At 41.4% G+C, this 22291-nt stretch overlaps 1 protein-coding gene across 3 annotated transcripts in view; it reads left to right on the plus strand.

Moving 5' to 3' along the window:
• Positions 1–3536: 3536 nt before the first annotated feature.
• NFRKB (nuclear factor related to kappaB binding protein) overlaps positions 3537–22291 on the plus strand; it is a 30713-nt gene continuing 11958 nt past the window's right edge. Inside the window, exons 1-19 of one of the 3 annotated variants that reach the window (XM_032229282.1) lie at positions 3537–3686; positions 4952–5046; positions 5998–6153; positions 7534–7735; positions 9726–9853; positions 10023–10197; positions 11105–11206; positions 11575–11648; positions 12857–12941; positions 13691–13892; positions 14527–14635; positions 15486–15612; positions 16398–16463; positions 17073–17152; positions 17236–17279; positions 18704–18764; positions 19195–19369; positions 21039–21145; positions 21689–21812. In XM_032229282.1, the coding sequence (XP_032085173.1) occupies positions 6019–6153; positions 7534–7735; positions 9726–9853; positions 10023–10197; positions 11105–11206; positions 11575–11648; positions 12857–12941; positions 13691–13892; positions 14527–14635; positions 15486–15612; positions 16398–16463; positions 17073–17152; positions 17236–17279; positions 18704–18764; positions 19195–19369; positions 21039–21145; positions 21689–21812 (1996 nt within the window). In that variant the 5' untranslated portion in view covers positions 3537–3686; positions 4952–5046; positions 5998–6018. Of the gene's footprint in view, positions 3687–4473; positions 4499–4951; positions 5047–5997; positions 6154–7533; positions 7736–9725; positions 9854–10022; positions 10198–11104; positions 11207–11574; positions 11649–12856; positions 12942–13690; positions 13893–14526; positions 14636–15485; positions 15613–16397; positions 16464–17072; positions 17153–17235; positions 17280–18703; positions 18765–19194; positions 19370–21038; positions 21146–21688; positions 21813–22291 lie in introns of those variants that run through there. The other 2 variants (XM_032229284.1, XM_032229283.1) reach the window with 2 other exon arrangements.

The raw sequence follows: 22291 nt of genomic DNA on the forward strand, positions 1-22291 counted from the left end.
GTCCTTCCTTTTCTGCCAACTCTTTGCTATAAGCTGGATGAAACATTTCTATGGCCTGTTTCATGAACTGAGCGCTCTTTTCGCATTAGGGAAACCATTGGCCCAGGTTGTAAATCATTTTCATAAGACAGCAACAAAAGCTATCTCAACATATGGTCGAACAGAAGCCACCAATAACTTACGTAAATAAGATTTATTATTCAGATAGACAAGATTGCAGGCTTCACACTCTTTTTTATTAGAGCTTCTGCTGCAGGAAACATACAAAGGGTGAGAATATGTTTGATAAATGGAAGATTTTGAAGATAACCGTCATTTCTTTGAGTTTTGTTCCTATTCAAACTTTCAACCTGCATTTATTTAAAACCAAGAGGAAAAAAATATTTTTTCCTGTTGCTTTGCTAAGGAGATCAAGAGTGCAGTAACGCTTACCGAAGGATATATGCTAATTTTTTTATTGGTTCCCCTGGCATTTCTTCTTGGGATGCTATTGTGAAATACAGTAGATTTATTCCAAGCACTAAATGTATTTTCTCCAACCTCCAATAAATGGTGTATGGCACAGAGCAGCTTTTCCTGTCATTCTAAGGAGGAAATTGACTTAAATAGCAATAAACACCCCATAGTCATATGAAGTGAAACTGATTGCTCCAAAATGCGCTTGACAATGTCTCCTGTAAACTAATTCCAGTGAGACATCATCCTGCAATAGAAACTGGAACAGGGGAGGGGGGGGATAGACATTCCTTAAATTGGCAATAATTTTGATTTATTTTGTAGCGAAGGGGTTTTATTATTACTAGTTTATTCACTCTACAGAGAGAGTTAGTTGTAATCACTTGAATGCTGTGTCATTATAACTGGGGAAGTTTCAGTAACTTAAATGGTTCAAATTTTACTGCCTATTTACCAAGAGGTGGATATTAGTATAAACAATAAGTAGAAACCTTTTAAAAAAAAACACACAGAATTTGCTTGCAAAACTCTTTGCCTCTGGCATTTCCAGAAAGTAAACACTTTTGTACTTGACACCAAAGCCACATGGACATCATGACCCGACAAAACCGCGGCAATAAAACCGTGACGTCGACAGCCCGCCCACAAAGGCGCGCCCACAAAAGACGGCGACAGAAGTGCGATTACAGTTAAGGTAAGGGTTAGGGTTAGGTTCAGGGTTAGGTTTAGGGTTAGGTTCAGTGTTAGGATTAGGTTTAGGGTTACCTTTAGGGTTAGGTTTAGAGCGCGCTTCTGTTGGCGCGCTGTTGCCGGCGCGCTTCTGCGCTCATTCGTCAGCGCAATTTGGAACTCACGGTTTTTTTCCCTGCGGTTTCGTCGGCACGCTTTTGTCCAGCATGCATTTGACAGTGAACCTGACAACATTGTTATTCTTACCCAAGTCATGCATCAAGTACAGACAGTTTATTGCACACAAATGCTCACCAATGGTGCTAATTAATTTCCACTTCCTCACGCGGGCCTCACCTGTCCCTACCTCCGCACAGCTTCCCATGCCCACGAATTGATCTGCAGAGGCAGATATTTCTTAGTGATCTGTAGTTTATTGCCACTGTGGCCCTCGGCAGCTGATCCTCTCCGGCATGCAGTTCCGCATTTGCTCAGCCGTCCCACCCAATGCCAGACAGGGCACGGACTGCATCATCCTGCATGGGTCCCATTGAGGGGAGTTGGGGGGGGGGGAACCCATTTAGGGTTAGAGTTAGGTCTCCATGAATTTGGAGAGCAAATTAGACATTGCTAACGGATTCAGAGGGCATGGGTACACTTAGGAGGGTGCCAACTTTTCAAGCCTGCTTATCTTAAGTTTCCTGGTAAAATACATGGGGAAATCCCATTGGGGGCAAATCCATTTAGGATTAGGGTTAGGTCTCCATGAATTCAGAGCAAAATGCCAGCAGATTTGGAGCTCACGGATATGCTTAGGAGGACACCGAGTTTTTGAGCCTGCTTATCAGAGGTGGTATTCAATAGGTTCTGACCAGTTCTGGAGAACCGGTAGCAGAAATTTTGAGTCTTTCGGAGAACTGGTAAATACCATCTGTGGCTGGCCCCGCCCCCATCTATTCTCTGCCTCCCGTGTCCCAGCTGATCGGGAGGAAATGGGGATTTACAGTATCCTTCCCCTGCCATGCCCACCAAGCCAAACTTATAGGACCAGTAGTAAAAATTGAATCCCACCACTGCTGCTTATCTACATTTACTGGTAAAATACATGGGAAAATCCCATTGGGGAAAAATCCATTTAGGGTTAGGGTTAAATCTCCATGAATTCGGAGAGCAAAATGGTTATCACCAATGGATTCAGAGTGCATGGGTTTGCATGGGTTAGGAGGACACTCGCCCTTCGAGCTTGCCTTATCTATGTTTCCTGGTAAAATAAATGGAATAATGCCATGGGGGGGGGGGGGCAAATCCATTTAGGATTAGGGTTGGGTCTCTGTGAATTTGGAGAGCAAAATGGGCATTGCCAACGGATTCAGATTATCCATGTTTCCATTTGGACACTCAAAAAGTTGGGGCCCTTAAGCATACCCATATACTCCAAACCTGTTGCCGATGGCCATTTTGCTCTCTATAGCCAGGTTTATTTAGATTTCCTGGTAAATGTCTTGGGAAAATCACATTGGTGGGTCAACCCACTAAGGATTAGGTCTCTGAATTCACAAGGAATGTCTCGTCAGTGCTATAATAACTACTGAACCCAAAACAACCACATCAATTCCCTCTTGATCAGAGTCACATTCTAGTTTAATAAAGTCAGGCCAACCTCCAAAGCAACTAAAGGCCAAACAAGGAATAATGGATGAAAACTAATCAAAGAGAGATTCAACTTAGAAATAGGAGAAATTTTCTGACAGTGAGAACCATCATCCAATGGAACAAAAGTTGCCTTCAGAAGTTGTGGCATCACTGGAGGCTTTCAAGAAGAGACTGGACTACCTTCTGTCAGAAATGGTGTAGGGTCTCCTGCTTAGGTGGGAAGTTGGACTGAATGACCTACCAGGTCCGTTCCGTCTGCTCTACTCTACTATTATTCTATTCTATCCTATCCTGTCCTATCCTATCTTATCCTATCCTAATTCTATTTAATTCTATTTGCACTGCAAGTCTTGGATAAGCATTGATTTTAGAAGATACGCATCGTGCAAAGCCAGCCAGTTTTATTAGCTCGAGGGAGAGAGAGGGCATGAGTTGGTGGCGCCCAGAAAGTTGGATCAATTCTGGACGTCCGTCAATCAATCGCCCAGTTTGTGCCCCCCGGGCATCCCTTTCTGTACCAAAAGCTCTGCAAAGCAGCGCGGAAAAAAAAAAAGCTTTAAAGCTCGCGCCTGCGCAGGGGAGGCCGGCTCACGCGGAAAGGAGAGTCCGGGCATTCGGCACGTCGCGCATGCGCACACCGCGGGGCGGCGAGGAGGAGAGGCCTCCGGTACTCGAGCGCGCTTGCGCACTCCGCCACAGCAGGCGCCTGCGACTGGAAAAGCCTCACGGGCTCGAGCGCGCTTGCGCACTCCGCCTTCCGTCCACGCCTCACCTCTCCCCCACCCCTCACTCCCCGTTCCGCGCGTGGCCGCTGCCGCCGCCGCCTTTCCCCGCCGCGACCTGGAAGCGGAATGCGGGAGGCGGGGCCAGGCGGAGGAAGTCCGCGCAGTCGCCGTCGGGCTGCTGAGGTAACCCGGGTCGCAGGGGGGGGAGGTGGGATTTGGGGAGGGGTAGATCCGGGAGGGGTGGATTGTGTGGAAGTGGGGGGGGGGGACACGAAGGTGTTAGACCCGTTCTCGCCCCCCCTCTGCTTTTCCCATGTGCAAAAAAGATCCCCCTGACTGTCAGCTGAGATTTCTATTCATCTTATCATGATCATTATTATTATCACCACTGCTAGGAGGGTCCTCTGAGAAGAGGCTAATTTTCCCTCAACAGTGGGTGAAGAATAATGTATTTAAGTCCCAAAGGTGATTTTTCAAGAGAGAAATGAGAAAAAAAATAATGTACTTAAGTCATTTTTTTTTGGGGGGGGGTTCTGCAGGAAGACCCCGCCCCCAATATTGATTGTTTCCCGATTGCTTATTTGTACCCTATGACTGTCATTAACCTTACGATCCTTGACGAATTTATCGTTTCTTTTATGTACACTGAGAGCTTCTGCACCAAAGACAAATTCCTTGTGTGCCCAACCAACACTTGGCCAATAAAGATTTCTATTCTATTCTATTCTCCTTGCCCTGAGTTTAGCTGGGTGGACCCCATGATTGCAAAAAAAAAAAAAAAAAAAGGATAAAAAGAAGATTAAAAGAGGAAGAACAACAGCAAGAAGAAGGAGCAGATAGGAGGAAGAGGAAGAAAATAGAGAAAGAGGAAAAACTAGAGGAAGAGGAACAAGCAAGTGAGAAGAAGGAAGAGGAGAAGAAAAGGAAAGGAAAATGAGAAAGGAAAAAGAGGAAGCAAATGATAATAGAAAAACTAGAGAAAAAGGAAAAAGCAGGTGAGAAGGAAGAGCAGAAGAAAAGAAAAAAGGAAGAAGAGATAGGAAGAAGAGGAAGAAGATAAGAGGAGAAACCAGAGAAAGAGGAAGAACAGATTAGAAAGAGACAAGAATAATTTAAAAAAAGATATAGTCAAAGAATAATCTTTCTTTGAGGCTTTAGTGGGGCTTTTCTCATGCAAGATAGCTTATCATAAAATTGTTCTCACTGAAATATGGTCATTGATAGAACACTTTCTTTTACAATATGAGTGAAGTTACAGAGAGCTTATTTTTATATAAGCTGATATTGTTTTTCAGAATCAAATGAGTTTTGTTCTGACAAATAGGTAGTTTTGCAAAAAGAACATCAAATCTTCATTAGAAATAGAATTGAATGGACGCGATTCGGTCAATGAAAGAAAAAGCTTTAGAGGAGAGAGTTGCTAATGAATGCTAATTTTATTTTTCCAGCTTCGCACTATTTCAGATGGCAGCTATGAGCCTTTTTCTTCCCTCTTTAACTGATGTTCGTGGGGTCTAGTATATATCGAATAAAAATTTGCAAGGTAAGAAATCTGTTTTCAGCCATTATTTGTATGTTTCTGTTTCAAAATAAGCACTGCGGTTATATTAAATATATTACATTTGCATACAATTAACTTTTGAAGATATATTCCAATTTAAATAATTTTGTTAATATACTTAATCTTGCATCATTGGGGTACTTGTTTCCTCTTTCGTTTTTCTCCCCTACCAATGGGGAAAGCGAACAGAGACACTGGAAAACCACCAAAGGTTTGCTCGCTGTTTGTTTTTCATTCTTTTTAAACACATTTTTATCCTGTTTATTTGGAAAGTCTTATTTCTCGAAGAAACTCAAATGGGCATCTCATCTAGAGAGAGAGAGAGAGAGGAAGAGAGAGGGAGAGAGAGAGAGAGATGCAAAATTGGGGAGTATTAAGAAAAGGCAAAGAGAGAAGATCAATTCTTTAGTTAAGGAAAGAGAAAGAAGAAAGAATTAAGGCTAGTATAGAAGTGATTCAGTTCAAACTTATTGTGTGAAAATATTCAAGTAAACATCTATAGAATAGAATTATAGAGTTGGAAGGGGCTTTGCTTATTCAGGATTTAATCCAGAAAGAAATAAAGTTCAAGTTAATTTGATTGTCCTTTTCTTGGCTATTAATTTTAGGTTCCTTTTTTTTTTTTTTAGTCTGGCAGGGAAGATGCGAGACAACAATTGTTCTTTCTCTGGCCCATATAAAGAACCAGCATAGCTTTTTCTGTGGCATGGTCTTCTTCCTGGAGCTTGGAATAAATAATAAATAATAAGGAATAAAGAAAAGAAATAAAGGAAAAGTAATTAATGCTGGGTAAACTTTGCAAAAGGATAATGAATGCACTGCAGCAAGGAATTTGCAGTATATCTTTATTCCTGTTTTAGTAGGTTGAATTGCCCCCCCCCCAAAAAAAACCCTTTTGAATTAATACGTTTTTTTTTTTTTTTTTTGTTCAAGTGGTTCACTGGTATATGAAAGATGGACTCGCTGGATCATATGCTCACTGATCCATTGGAACTGGGACCAACTGGGGAAGGAAATGGCACCCAAATTATGGAGGATTGCATGCTGGGATCCATACGCATTAGCCTACCTGAAGATCTTTTGGAAGATGTGAGTAGGCAACCAAGTAACAAAGCAAAAATATGAACCAAACAGTTATCATTGTTAGCTTCAGAAATATTAAATTAGAAAAGTGTTGTAATATAGTTCCTTGTGTAGGTGTGTGTCCCCCATGGCCCAGTTCATACTAGGGCATGCAGAGCCACGCTGAATCACACAGGAGAAAACAAACTCCTAGAACTCCATAACATCCTGATAGTGCATAACATAACATTCTGAGATGTGCCCTACCATTGACATCCAGGATTTGACCATATATAGACTGAGCAGTAGATTAGAAATTGTACTTTTACAGGCTGCTTTTACTCACATGCTATTGCTCCTCCTGCCTTTGTCCTATCGCAATAAAAGGGGCTCTCAGACCCCCAATCTGGGTCGCTCCATCCCGAGAAAGGTTGTCTCCTGTCTTTTCTCAACATTGGCCTCATGGGCGAACCACGGGAACGTTACATTTGGTGACCCCGACGTGATTTCCTGTGTCGCCAGCCTTAACCATCGTGACATGTAAATCATGACATGTTCTGTAATTTTAGGAAATAAACATTTTTTGTTTATCAGTAGTTGGATCAGGATCATTTATTGAATGAGTATCACTTCCTTCCTCTTGTCTAAGTTGTGTTTCATTCTTAGAATCACTTGCAAATTCAGGGAAATGGGTCAGGCATAAGAATAATTGCTTGAATAATAAAAAAAGAGATCAAATGTCTATTTCCTTAGTATAAATCTTTGACTGTTTGGGTGACTCTTTTGGTACCTCTAAAAAATTCAGGTAGGGTACAAATGTAAAATCTTTATTTATAAATAATGTCCAAAATGTAAATACACTGCTGTTGAATTGATCATTCAGAAAAGTAATGTGGTAGCTTTTTTTCTTTTCTTTTTTTGCAAAATTAGTAACCAAAGGTTCTTTAGAAAATCTTCTGGCTTTCAGAAGGGAAAGTTGTTTGAATCTGGATTTTGCATACCGTACTACCTTTCCCTCAGCCAAAATTAGAGGCTCAACCTAAATCTCTATCTTACCTTACCTCCTTCCCACTCCTCCTTTGTGCGTCCTGCCACAGATAATGTTGACCATTAAGAACCAATTCTGTTTTCTCCATTTTGGGGTTCATACTGTGGAGTCAACTAATTGAAGCAGTCCTCTCCTAGCTACTGCTTAGGAATGAGTTCGAAACATTTTCCCATGTATTTTACCAGTACTTCTACCACTTCTGTTTTGGTTTATATTTGTCATGTTTTAATGAATATTTTATTGTATCTTTGCAAACTCTCCAGAGCTGCTAAGGGAATAAGCCGCATATTTTTTTAAAAAGGAATGAGGGGGAAAAAAGCTTTTCTTATCTTTTATTCCATGTGTTATATTTTCTGCAGCCTGAGATCTTTTTTGAAGTTGTCAGTCTTTCAACCTGGAAGGACGTGTTGGTGGATTCACAGCGAGAACATTTAAAAAAGTTTTTGCCCCGCTTCCCGGAAAACAATCCCGATTTCCAGAATAATCTTATCCTGTCCCTATTTAATGGAGAGAACTTCCGATTTGGAAACCCACTTCATATTGCTCAAAAACTCTTCCGGGGTCAGTGACATTTCAACATATGTTTTTAGAACTCAATTTTGTGCTTAGCTTTAATAACTTGTCTTGTTTTATACTGCATGTTAAAATAACACTTGCTTATGAACCATTCTTATATGGGACAGCTATATAAATATAGACGATAAATAAATCTAGCATCATGTCTATGGAGTTTCTCAGTCATCCAAGTCATGGTTGTCCCAGAGGTGCTCTCAACTGAAGAAGCTTCTTGGATAAGAAGCTAAACCTCTTCAAAGAAAAACAAGAAAGTCCAGTTGCCTCTTGAAAAAGCACTTTTGGAACAAATCTAGCTTCAGAATCATTAAAGATGCAAAATGATGAGTTGTTACCGTATTTCCCCCAAAATAAGACACGGGTCTTATTTTCTTTTGAACTCCCCCGAAATAAGCGCTTGACCTTATTTTCAGGGAGGTCTTATTATTTTTGAGGTGCAAGAGACGGCGAGCGCATGTGTCGAAATAAGCCCTCCCTGAAAATATTGCAACACAGCAGCAGCCATCTCCTCATGGCTGCAGCTGTTTTGCAATATTTTCGTGGAGGGCTTATTTTGGCGCATGCGCTCTAAAGCTCGATTGGACTTATTATCTGGGGAGATCTTATTTTTGGGGAAACGGTATTAACTAAAAAAATAACCTTTATATGAACTGCTGCGTAAGGTTGAACATATTGCTTCATGTTTCAAGGCTTTCCAGGTAATCTACGTCCAGATGATATATTCCAGCAATGGCGAACCTTTATTGGCTCGCGTGCGCAGGGGGGTTGTGCGCGGGGGAAGCGCAGGGGGGTTGTGCGCGGGCGTGCTGCACCCATAATGCAATGCAAGACACCCCCAAGGGCGCATGCATGTACTACAGGTGCGATATCCCCCCCCATTTTTTGCATCCTTTTTTTGCCCTCCCCAGGCTCTAGAGGCTTTATAGGGACCTGGGGGGGGGGGTCGAAAAAAGTCTCCCCCGCCTCCCCAGAGGCCCTCTGGGGGCTTCAAGGACCTTCAGGAGGCTTCCCTGAAGCCTCTGGAGCACTTAAAACGACCTTCCAAGCAAACCGGAAGTCCGTTCCCGAACTTCCGGTTTGCCCATAGGGCCAGTTTTTTGCGCTCCAGAGGCTTAAGGGAAGCTCATGAGGGCCTCCTGGGGGGTGGGGGAGGCTCTTTCCGCCCAACCCAGGCTCATATAAAGCCTCTGGAGCCTGGGGAGGGCAAAAAATGGCTTTAAAAAGGGTGAACTCAGCTGACAGGACAGCGCCTCACATGCCCTGACAAATGGCTCCACGTGCCACCTGTGGTGCGCATGCCATAGGTTTGCCATCCCGGATATATGCTGCTTGTTATTACAATGTTTCCTCTTTATTCCAAGAGTTCAAGATGGCTTTTATGAGAACTCTCACTGACTTTTATTTCCATCAGAAACACTCTGGCACACACATAAAAACAGTTGGTGTTTTAATCACATTGTCAGTAGCGCTATTTTGACACCCTGTTTGTGAAGGTTGGCTGAAAAAGTTTGTGGACTTAAACTTGGAGTTACCGAGTCCCATATGTTGACGCTTACACTGACAGTGAGCAGTCATGTGTATCTCTAAAGCCATATTGCTGACATATTTAAAATGATAAAACGTCCATATTTCAGCACCAGAATGTTTGGCACATTCCTTGGAATTTATTGGTGATTTTTACGATGGGAATGGGAGAATTCCTATCTCTTTCCTCAAAACCCAACAAAACAAGACTGCCTCTCAAAATAGCCCAGCCCTTTTCAGCAACAGTGCTGATGAATCTGGCTCTTCTACAGGATGGGAGATCTCATCTGGAGGAACCTCAAGTCACTTTTGCCCTTTGGTTTACATATGCAGAAATTTTGAAGTATGCTTAGGATCCTTAAAAATTGCCAGTTTTCTTTGTAATACAGCCTTTTCTCCACTGGTTGGTAGGATTAAACAAAATAAAGGAACAACGTGAATGTTCTTCTTATAGATGGACATTTCAATCCTGAAGTGGTGAAGTACAGACAGCTTTGCTTCAAGTCCCAGTATAAGCGCTACCTCAGTTCCCAGCAGCAGTATTTTTATCGATTGCTGAAACAGATTCTTGCCTCCCGGAATGTAAGTATTGGAAAGTACAATTGTGGGGGGATAGTGTAAATCTTAAACTCTGTGTCTTGATCACTTGTTGCCTCGTAGAACCCTAGATCTCAAGAACAGTAAAGCTAGAACTGCAGATTTACCGGTAATAAATAATCTGAAGTTTCCTTTTTCACGGTGTCTGTTTCAGCATCTGTTAGAACTCGCTAAGAAGGGGGGATCGGATCTGGCTGTCAAGAGAAAATACTCAGCAGCTGCTTATGCTGCTGAAGAACGAGATAGACGGACGCATCGGCGATACCTTAAAATCCTCAGGGAAGTTAAAGAGGAATGTGGAGACACCACCTTATCCTCTGATGAAGAAGGTACTACTAGTGTGGATTTGGTGGATTAATTGAAAACTTAATTAATCCACCAGGTGGATTAATTGAGCCGAGGTGGCACAAGTGGTTAGGGTGCAGTACTGCAGGCCACTTCAGCTGACTGTTATCTGCAGTTCGGCGGTTCAAATCTCACCGGCTCAGGGTTGACTCAGCCTTCCATCCTTCCGAGGTGGGTGAAATGAGGACCCAGACTGTGGGGGCAATATGCTGACTCTGTAAACCGCTTAGAGAGGGCTGAAAGCCCTATGAAGCAGTATATAAGTGTAACTGCTATTGCTATTGCTAACCTCAGATAGAGGATAAGACAATATTTCTCAGCTGTGGCAGCTTTAAGATGGGGGGGGGACTTCAACTCCCAGAATTCCTCAGTCAGCAGTACTAGAGCTGTCAGCAACATTTGATATATTCAGGGCTAAGGTAGTTAATTGTCAAGAGTGTATGCTGAAATTGTCTACTTGTAGTGTTTTTCATGTGTTTTAAAGCAGAACGTGCTTTTTGATCAGGGTTCTGAATGGGTTGTTACTCTTCAGTAATGTCCACTTAAATTTCCTATTCAGCTTAGGAAATAAGCCCAAATCTATTTCTCTCAATGTTTTTAGACCGAAGTTACTGTTATAGAATATTATTTATTTTGAAGACTTGCTTTTTCTATTGTTGCAATCAACTTACTAAAATAACATTGTTTCCTTAGCATTAGAATTAGAAATAGATTTAACATAACAGTTCTTATTTCTTTGTGGTCTTGTAAAGGTATTTATATGGTTCTAACTTTTCTGATCAAAGAAGTAAAACTGTCAAGTTACTTAGATAACTGATTGTGTTTATTGGTTAAAAAAAAACAGTTGTGCACCCAGCATCCCTCCAGAAACCTGACTGTTCTGTATTTCAGATTTGAGTTCCTGGATTCCAACCTCTCCAGCCCACTGTTCAAGTCCTGCTCTTCCTCTCAGAGTGATACCCACTTTATCAACCCAAGACATGAAAACAGCAGGTGTTGTATTCTTAAACCATCTTGAAAATTTTCTCCATAGTAAAATTGTGCAAGATACTCATTTTTTATTGGGAAAACTAGTTTTTCTAGTTTTTCTTTTTCTTTTCTTTTTTTTAAAAAGCTGTTTTGCAAAAGCATCTTTTCTTACTCTGTGAGGGACACTGGACAATTTTAATAGATATATGTAGGCAATAATCATGAGCCATGGTTTTTGAAGAATAGTTGAAGAAGATAGATGTATAAAAGAATAATGTAAATAATTATATCTTTAATGGGATAGGCTATATACATTATATTATTCATTGTGGAATAAATTTATGTAAATATGTTCATATCTTTTTAATAATATTGAGTTTGTTTGCCACCAGATAAATTGGATTTCGGTGAGAATAGCTTGAAGATGATGCTGAAGAAACACCATGAAAAGCGCAAGCGCCAACCAGTAAGTTAAAAGGCAGTGAGATGGCTGCTCTTTAATATTTAGTTATTAGCACCATTTAAAGTAACCAAGGACACTAATAGGCCTTTGACTTCCTTTCTCTTGTGCTAATGCCATGTTTTCCCGAAAATAAGACAGGGTATCTGTGACCTGGGTACTTGAGAGACCGCCTGCTGCCAATTACCTCCCAAAGGCCCATCAGATCCCACAGATTAGGCCTCCTCCGGGTTCCATCTACTGGCCAATGTCATCTGGCTATTACCCGGGGGAGGGCCTTCTCTGTGGCTGCTCCGGCCCTTTGGAACGAGCTCCCCGCAGAAATTCGGACCCTCACCTCTCTCAAGGCTTTCTGAAAAGCTGTTAAAACCTGGCTGTGTCGGCAGGCCTGGGGTTGATGAGTTCCCTTCCCCTCTCGAATCGTGTGACTGTTGGTTGTCTTTTAAATTCCCCTGTACCTTTTCTGTTGTAGTTTCTTTGTGTTTACCTCCCCCCGCCTCCTTGGGTTTGTGAGCCGCCCTGAGTCCCTCAGGGAATAGGGCAGCATATAAATAAAATAAACCTCAAACCTATTATTTTCTTTTGACCCCCCCCCCCCAAATAAGCACTTGGCCTTATTTTCAGGGAAGTCTTATTATTTTTGAGGTGTAGGAGGCCCCTTAACCTCGGCCCGCAGCCTATGAATCAGCTGATCCAGAGACGGGCGGAAGTTCTGTCTCTGTTTCAGGCCCTAGTGTCGTTGTGCCTGCCGCTCTTTTTGCAGCCGCTACTAAGAGGAGGGGCTAGGGTTTGCGGGAGTGACCTCTGCGAGGCCGTTCCGTGTAGATGGCAGGTGCATGTGGGCTGGTTCCCGCCATTTCCCCCCAGGCTGCGCATGCATTTAAATATTTTTGGGGTGGGCTTATTTTAGCGCATGCGCTCAAAAGCCCGACTGGACTTATTATCCGGGGAGGTCTAATCTTCGGGGGAAACAGGGTATGTACTCAAACATCTTAACAGGTTGAATGTGTTTTATTCCCACATGTTCCAACCTAAATTTGGTTTGAGCACCAAAACTCAGATCTGTGATTTTTGATCCTAGGTCTTTGTATGGCCCTTACCTGAGTTAGGTGTTTGTCTCATCCCATCAAAGGCTGCCGGGGGGGCTGCTTCTTGCTGGTTTCTTTTTGCGGTAAACCTGATTTTTGTTTGCTCTCCTCTTTTCTTCCGCATAGAATCACCCTGATCTGATGATAGGAGACCTGACCCTGACTGACATCATGACACGTGTGAATGCTGGCAGGAAGGGATCTTTGGCAGGTCAGTGAATCAGAGGCAGCAAATGTCTGCCTTCTCAGTGAGTCAAACAACGCTTTTTGCACTGCTCCAAAAAGACCCATGAGAATTCAAGGCTACATGTCTTCAAGTGAAAAGGCAGAATGGCCAATACATTTGTAACCATGCAGATGTATATACAGCCACCACTGCTGCACACGATTAGAGCTGCATCTATTTGCATGTTCATTTTGGGATAAGTGCCACTGTACTTAGAATCTGCTTCCTGATAAACATTCAAGTGTAAAGTTACATGATTAAAGGGATTTTTAATTCTTGGTGCATAGTAGTAATACTTTAGGTTTCTAAATTGTACATAGAATAGAATAGAATTGAATTCTTTATTGGCCAAAGTTGATTGGACATACAAGGAATTTGTCTTTGGTGCATATGCTCTCAGTGTACATAAAAGAAAATATAGATTTGTCAAGAATCATGCGGTACAACACTTAATGATAGTCATAAGGTACAAAAAAGCAATCAGGAAACAATATCAATATAAATCGTAAGGATACAAGCAATAAAGTTACAGTCATGCAGTCGTAAGTGGGAGGAGATGGGTGATAAGAACGATGAGAAGATTAATAGTAATAGTAATGCAGACTTAGCAAATAGTTTGACAGTGTTGAGGGATTATTTGTTTAGCAGAGTGATGGTGTTTGGGTTACATTTTTTTTAAAAACTGTTTTGTAACTAAGCACATCTTTTTCTCTCTCTTGTTTTTTTAAAAAAAGCCTTGTTTGACCTTGCAGTCCTCAAAAAGAAAGTGAAGGAAAAAGAGGAGAAAAAGAAAAAGAAGCTAAAAGTGATTAAATCCGAGGCTGAAGATTTCTCTGAAACTCTTGGCAACTCTGAAGGGATCCCTCCTGTTTCTCAGAACCCCTCCCCCATTCCTCCCCTGTGGGATCCCCCATCCCTCCCATCTGTTAAAGAAGAGTAAGTCACTTCCAAAGGGAATGGCAATCGTACATGTAATTCCCCAGAATGTAAATATACATTAATAGTTGTAATGAAGCCGGTTCTAGCCACATAGAGATTAATCAACATGGAAAATATTTTGCTCTTGCTAGCAAAGTTTCAAACTCAGTATGCATACATCAGTTAATCTGTTTTAGGTTGCAACCTTGTCAGATAAATATAGGTATGATTTACTGTAAGGCACAGGTACAGGTTAGGTCAGCTTTCAACACCCATTGCAACATCAAGTCCAATAACAGGAGAGTATTATTTGTAAATATATATGTACATTGACTTCAGGTGAGGAAGCATAACACATTTCTCTTGTTTGAAAGCTATAAATTGAGACTGAAAAAGCACCTAAGCATGTTGGGGATAAGTTTGGTATAAGTAAGGGAACGATAGTCAAATAATTGCATAGTCAGTCACAAATGTATTAGATAACCTCTTAGGTTTAAAAGTTCTCCCAGATTACATTATCGAGATACCTTACCTCATATTTGGGTATCTGGGATTAATATATGTGAAAATTTGAACACAGAATGATATAACTGAGTGTGATTGCCGTGGTGCTTGTTTAATTGAGTTAAAATAAACCTATCTTCTTTCCAAGGCCTCTTGAAGACATCAAGCCTTGTCTTGGAGTGAATGAAATCTCCTCCAGCTTCTTTGCTCTGCTTCTCGAGATTCTGTTGCTAGAGGGCCCCGCTTGTCTCTCAGTGGTAAGAGTTTGTTTTCACTTCTCCAGGTGCCTTTCTAGAATCGGAATTATTCAGGCTAGAATTCTGTACGTAAGACCAACCTTCCAAATTCAGTGGATTCATTTTGTGTTGGTCGCCTTTCCTCTTTTCCTCACCCATGAACAGTTTTCAGCCTTGTGGTTTCCACTTTCCCAATTGGAGTCGAGCATTATCAAAAATTGCATCTATATATATAAAAGTGAAAACCACTCATGCTTCATCACAAAATCTCCAGAACCGTATACCCTGCAGGCTTGAAATGTGGCATGTATGTTCCTCTTGGCTTCTTAGGTGCTCACTTAGAAAGGATTTTTCGGAATGACCATCAGACCATTAGTATTTCTTATATTATTATTAACATGCTAAGGAGTTAGACGTCCTACTCTCCCTCCCAACCTGAAAACGTGGATGTGGTTGTGGCTAGTGAGTGTTTCATCCAGCCTGTTGGCTGAACGTGAAGAGGAGCCTGAGGGAGAGAAGGTGATAAGATAGGAGCGGTTTCTGAGGGGTAAGGCTGAGGGAGAGAAAGGGATAGGATAGGGGAGGCTTCTGTGAGGCAATCCTGAGGGGGAGAAGGGGAGGGGAGAGGCCTATTGTAACTACTCATTAATTTTCAAACTGTCGATTTATCAAGCCCGATCACATAGTTTCGTAGTGGATCACGGGTATTCAGCTAGTAATAAATATTCCTGCATTGAGGTAAAGGTCTCTCTGATTTTATTTTTTGGCAGTTGAATTAGCCACGTATGACTCTGAGCTTCACATTGAATGTCAGGCCATTCACAGTTTTTGTAAGCGGTATAAATTCTACCTGTCATCTTGTTTCCTTCAGCTGGAAGATAAAGTCATGGACTGGCAATCTTCCCCTGCCAGCACATTAAACAGCTGGTTCTCCTTTGCCCCCAACTGGTCAGAACTGGTTTTACCTGCCTTGCAATATCTCACTGGAGTCAGCCGAGGTGAGACACCTTTTTTTTTTGGTGATCATCCAAAACAACTGATTCTATTAAAGCTGAAAGTGAGCAGTTACTTGGTGCTCACCAACAATTTAAGCTAACTGAACAAGTGTTAAACAAGTGATGCTTATGTACTTTGGCTGGGATTTGCTTATATCTAATCTGTGCTTGTTGTTTGATTTTGTTTTATGCAAGCCACTTAATGTCAAAGAGTAGCAGCTGTCAGAATAAACACCTTGCTGATATCATACTTAACCTTTTTCTCAGATTCATTCAGTTAAAACAACCTTTTGATCTTGAAGAAATGTGTTCAAAAACTTTATTCCACATTATAAAAAATAGAGAACAATATTTTTCGATCTGGGTGTTTCATGTTATCAAATCAGTGTGGCTTTAGATACCGTATTAAAAGAAATCTTTCACAAATAAAAAAAAAATCTTATGCCTGGAAGAGTTGTGTTATATGTTTCCAATTTTGTGTTGTACTATTATTTTCTTGCCAGGCTTTAAATATCATTTTTCTTGTGGATTGCCTTGTAATGGAAAATACAGATTTCCCGAGTGTAGTGATGCATCCAGCTGCAGTTCAAACTAGGATAGAAATCCATAGATTTAATTAGAAAGTTTTTGGATAGGGCATGCCTGACAGTTTACAGAAGGACACTAATGAACAATGAGTGAACTTCACATTTTTTATAGATTGACCATTAATCCAGTGCTACAGTTCTGAAATGATTTAAAAATACATTACAGTCGTGCCTAAGCCTAGTAAAATGTTTTTGTTACAGATGCTTCTTCCAGTTTTTCTCCTTTTGTGGAATTCAAGGAAAAAACTCAGCATTGGAAACTTATAGGTAAAGTAGCTAAGCTTCCTTCTCCACTCTTTATTAAATCTTGTGATCCAGATAGATTTGTATACATTTACTTTTATCTTTGTTGGGACGCGGTAGCTCAGTGGCTAAGATGCTGAGTTTGTCGGTCAGAAAGGTCGGCAGTTCAGCAGTTTGAATCCCTAGCGCCCCGTAACGGAGTGAGCTCCCATTACTTGTCCCAGCTTTTGCCAACCCAGCAGTTCGAAAGTATGTAAAAATGCAAGTAAAAAAATAGGAACCACCTTTGGTGGGAAGGTAACAGCATTCCGTGCACCTTCATCATTCAGCCCTGCCGGCCATAGAGACATCTTCGGACATCCCTGGCTCATTGGTTTTGAAACAGAGATGAGCACCGCCCCCTAGAGTCGGGAACGACTAGCACATATGTGCGAGGGGAACCTCTACCTTTACTTTTATCTTTCCTAATTTCTGTTGTGGCAGAAATACATATTATTTCCCCACTTTTCCATTCTTGATAGCAGGAGAATCAGGTGATGGAAGGTGGGGTATCCCAGCATCTACAGTGTAGCTGTTGTAAGTGTAAGGGATTAGTGATAGATGATAATCTGCGTGGCTTGTTCTCTTCTCTAGGCTCTTCCCAGGATCACGAGAAGGAGCTAGCAGCTCTCTTCCAACTTTGGTTGGAGACTAAAGACCAAGTTTTCTTCAAGGTGCGACCAATATTTATTTCAACTGGCACAAGTCCGGCTGATTCATCCATCGTGTCTCATAGTCTTCCTTTCTCTTTTTTCAGGACAACGAAGATAGCTCAGATGCTACCACGCCAGTTCCACGAGTGTGAGTATTTATGGATTTCACAAGTCTTTTAAAAAAAGTGAACTTTGCCTAAGCCTTAAAATCAGTCTTGGTAGTCAACATTAAATATAGGTAGTCCTTGGCTTACAACAGTTCATTTACTGAGCATTCAAATTTACGAAACCACTGAAAAATGTGACTTGTGACCATTTTTCGCACAACTGTTGCGGCATCCTCATGGTCACGTGGTTAAAATTCAGACGCTACACAATTGGTTCCTATTTATGGCGGTTGCAGTGTCCCGGGGTCATGTGATCATTTTTTGCAACCTTAGTTAATGGGGAAGCCAGATTCACTTAACAGCTGTGTTACTAACTTAAAGACTACAATGAGTCATTTAACAACTGTGGCAAGAAATGTCATAAAACGGGACAAAGCTAACAACAAATGTTTCACTTAGCAATATAATTTTTGGGCTCAGTTGTCATAACTCATGGACTATGTGTACAGTCTAAGAATATTCATGCTTGTACTGTTATTAATGAGTAATTCATGGGTACATTTTGCGGGCAAAAGTAAAAAAAATTTTTTTTAAACAATTCAAAGAACTAGAACAATATTATTAGTGATTATCTTTTCTGTTTCTTGATTAGTGATTTTCTAAAATTATGTTAATTCACAACCCCAGCATACACAGGACACAGATGTCCAGTAAACTAAGAATAATTTAGAATTACATCCTTTGCATTTATTAATCCGTCAAGTGTCCAAATGAATGTTTCCCTCTTATCAGGTGCTTAAAAATGATAGGCATTCCTGTATTCATAATGCTCAAAATTGGTTTCTGTTTTTCCTAAAATTGGCTCACATATATTTCCAATTAGTTTCTCTGACTTTCATCTTTTTTTTTAAATTCATATTAGTTTTAACAATGTAGTATAGCTGGCAAACAAAAAAATATTATCCTTTCTCATTATTATTAATTGCTGTCACTGGTTCTGAGCTTCTCTGTACAGCTAGTCCTCAACTTGCGACCAGTCAATAAGGGATCATTTGAAGTTAAGATCTAGTTATGACCCAGATACAAACTTCCAGTGCCTTCCCCCCTCCTCCCACAATAGTCGTGTAATTGCATTTTGGGCACTCAGCAACTGTTCCACATTTATGGCCGAGTCTTGTGGTCATATGACTGTGACGTATAATTATTTTTTGGCATTTACTTCCAGTTTCCTGCAAAAAACACCCATTGCGGACAATGGATTTCATTATGGTCACAGCATTCACTTAATAACCACAGTGATTAACTTAATGACTGCCACAAACAAGGTTGTGAAATTGAGTGTGGTGACCTGCTTCACAACCTGCACAACTTACAACTGTGATTCTGGGCTCAACTGACGGTCACAAGTTGAGGGGCTACCTGCAGTCATTCTGATCATTGAGTCTCACACTGTTGTCTGTTTCAGAAGGACAGACTACATAGTCCGACCTAGCACTGGAGAAGAAAAACGTGTTTTCCAAGAACAGGTAAGGTTAGCAAGGATTCATCCTCAGACATGTATGGAAAAAGCTACAGTTGGCAAGTACCATCGCAATGGGTCTTAAGTGCTTTCAGCCCTTTCCCCAGTCTCCAATAACATCATTATTCCTATGATAAAACCGGTGGCTTTGAACAAGCATCTTGGTACCAACAGTCCAAAACAGTCTTTGAGTCACAGACAAGCAATTATAAATTGCTCCGCTATCTCCAGAATATGCCCCAATTAACCCCAGTTTAAGAACACTATTGCTTTGCCTCTGTTCAATTTTCCTCCGATTAATGAGATCAACATTTTGAATGCGTGAGCACGCGGGCAGACACACACACACACATTTATTTATCTATCCACATTGCTCTGCTGTCTTCGTCTCTTGTGAATCTCTTACTTGGATGTCCTTCATCCTTTTACCCCTGCAGGAACGCTATCGATACAGCCAACCTCACAAAGCTTTTACCTTCTGTATGCACGGCTTTGAGTCGGTGGTGGGCCCCGTGAAAGGAGTTTTTGATAAGGAAACTTCTCTAAACAAACCCCGGGAACATTCGCTATTGCGATCAGATAGACCTGCATACGTCACCATATTGTCTCTTGGTAAGTTTTGTGTGTGGGTGTGTGGGTGTGCACGCGTGCGAGGGTGGGGGGTAGGGAAGAGGTTCTATAGAGACCGAATGAATTTTGCAGTAGGAGGAAATGAGTGATAACACAGCAGGATAGAATTGAATTTGGTTTTAGCTATATTGTAAAGCCATCTTGAAATTACCTGTGCAAAGATGGAATAAAAAAAAATACATTATGATTCCAAGTTGACTTTTGAAATCAGCAAATCAGCACGGAAAGAGAGAAGATAGCGAGAGGAACATAGAGTAGAGTAGTCTCATAGCTTTCAGAAAGTTCCAGAGGAAAGCCAGATATGTAATGCTACTTCATAGAGATATAGCCTACAGGTAGTCCTCGACGTATAACCGGACACTTAGCGACTATTCAGATACGATGGACCTCTCTAGGGATACTTCGGACCCAGTTCAGAAATTTTGATCCACTCCCCCTGATCAAATGAACGCATTTGGGTGCTTGACAACCAGTTCACACTTTTCGGCCATTTGCAGCCTCCTATAATCACAAGACCACATTTTACAACATTTTTGCTGAAAACTGGTTTTTACTTCTAATTATCAGCAAAACTGTCCCATAAAAATCAAATGGTTTGCTTAACAACTGATGGAAAAGTTGTAAAATTGGGTCAGTCGTGCAGGTGATGCCTTTACAACCTATGGATGTAACGGGCATGTTCTAAACCACGTGTGATCGGCGCAAGGAGCTGCAATTATTAAAGCAGGTGAAGCGAGGAAGAGGTAAGAGAAGGCAGCAGCTGTTCCTGGTTGCCGTTTTGGCCTCTGCACCTTACGTTTTCAGCCTCCAAACGCTCCAATCACCGCCCAAAAATGCGACGTCCAGAGGCAGCAATCGGCAGCGATGTGCTCTGGCGATCCCAGCAGCCTTGCATGGGTCTCAAACGGAGCATTTTGAGACTGAAAATGCAAGGCACGGAGCCCAGAAATGCAAGCCATTGTCTGTGATAATCCTGCAGCCAGGAAGAGGATGCGCGGAGACCAAAGGGTGGGGGCCGGCAAGTGGGCGGGTCTATATTTGGAGTTTAAGGCGTACCCAAAATTTCAGCCTCTTTTAGAGGGGGAAAAGTGACCCTTATACTCCGAAAAACACAGTAGCTTTTGGAGACTGAAAGTTTCAGGCATCAAACCTTGCTCTATGTTGTAGAAAGCATAAACCAGAAATAATTTTGCCCGTCAAGATTCACTGGCTCCTAAATAACAGACAGCAGAAGAAGGACATAAAGAGATTCATCCTCTTGCGTCACATTAGTGTGTAACCTTAGGCGGCTTGAAAGCGGGAAATTCCTCCTCAGCCCCCAAATAGGAAGATTTCAGTCTTTTATATAGGAAACAGGTCATATATTTGCATTTGAAGGAACAGAGAAGCAGAAGTAGAGAAGGAACCTATAAGTTGAGATCATAACTGATCCTAACAGTTACAGGGTTATTTTTGGAATCTGGATTGTCTGCATAACAGGAGGGGCCACCTGCAAAATCCCTTTAGGGGAAAGGAGAAAAACCAAGTCCCAAGTGGGGCTGAAGTGGGGAGGCCTTAAAATAAATGGCACAAGAATAGCTCGAGAGTTACCACTTCAGTCCTGGATTCTATCGGGACCCTGATTGCGCTTGGCCTTCTCTTGCTGTCTCAGTTCGGGATGCAGCTGCCCGTCTTCCAAATGGAGAGGGAACTCGTGCTGAAATTTGCGAGCTTCTGAAGGACTCTCAGTTCCTTGCTCCTGATGTCACCAGTGCTCAGGTAAGCCATACATGTTCAAGCCACCATACTGGCGTCTCAGAATCCCCATAAATGTGTGTTTTTGTTGGTGTATTTGTGTGTGTGTGTGTGTGTGTGTGTGTGTTCCAACTGAAAATAGCAACACATTGCAACCATTTGTAAAGGCTGTAGTTTAGTAGAATGTGAGTAGAGCTGCAGATTAGCTAATGGAGTTGCAAAAATGTGCTTTTATAAATTTTTGAATATTGTACCTCAGAGAAGCAGGGACACTACTGCAATTGGTTTTTCTTAGAATTGAAGCATCAATTTTTAAAAAATGTAGATATTAACAAGGGGTGTTTTCTGCAGATCTGAATATCCAGAGAGTTTTATGTGTGATTTTTTTTTAATCCATCTTACCTCTTAGTTTCGAATGGTTTGGGTATCCAGTTCCTACTTGTGTGGCATATTTCTCATCCCTCAAAAACATTCTTTTCTGCACTTCCATAAGTCACTGATAGCCGGTTTCTACATTAACAAAAAGACTTTTTCACCCCTTAATTTCATGGTGACTCCTTTTCTTAGGTTAACACTGTGGTGAGTGGTGCTTTAGATCGGTTGCACTATGAGAAAGACCCCTGTGTAAAATACGATATTGGTCGCAAACTATGGATATATCTACACCGAGACAGGAGTGAAGAGGAGTTTGGTAGGTATTGGCTGGAGGGAACTAACTGTAGTTCATTGTAATGCTGTCAGTTTGATGCAAACATCCATCTTCTTATGGAACACACTCGTTGCATTATAGAAATAAAAGAGGGAAAAATCTGGCTGCTGCTCTTTACCCTAGAAAAAGTCTTTGGTTCCTCAGATGGACCATTTGGATGTCAGTATACAGTCTGTATAGTCAATTTATGTACCACATATATAAATCATGTATAAACCATTTATATATAGGGTACCCCATATACTGTATAAACAGTGTGTAAAACTGGATTCCTTCCTTCCTTCCTTCCTTCCTTCCTCTCCCCTTCCTTCTTTCCTCTCCCCTCCCTTCCTTCCTAACATGTTTTGCCCCTGTTTACTATAAATGCTGCCATTGCTGAGAGGATACTCACAATTTTTCTCTTGTTATATTTGAATAGCCATTGCTTGCTCATATTCAAAATTTAAAGTGAAAGACACAGA

The sequence above is a fragment of the Thamnophis elegans genome, chromosome 13 (genome assembly GCF_009769535.1).
Source record: "Thamnophis elegans isolate rThaEle1 chromosome 13, rThaEle1.pri, whole genome shotgun sequence".
NCBI classification, from domain to species: Eukaryota; Metazoa; Chordata; class Lepidosauria; order Squamata; family Colubridae; genus Thamnophis; species Thamnophis elegans.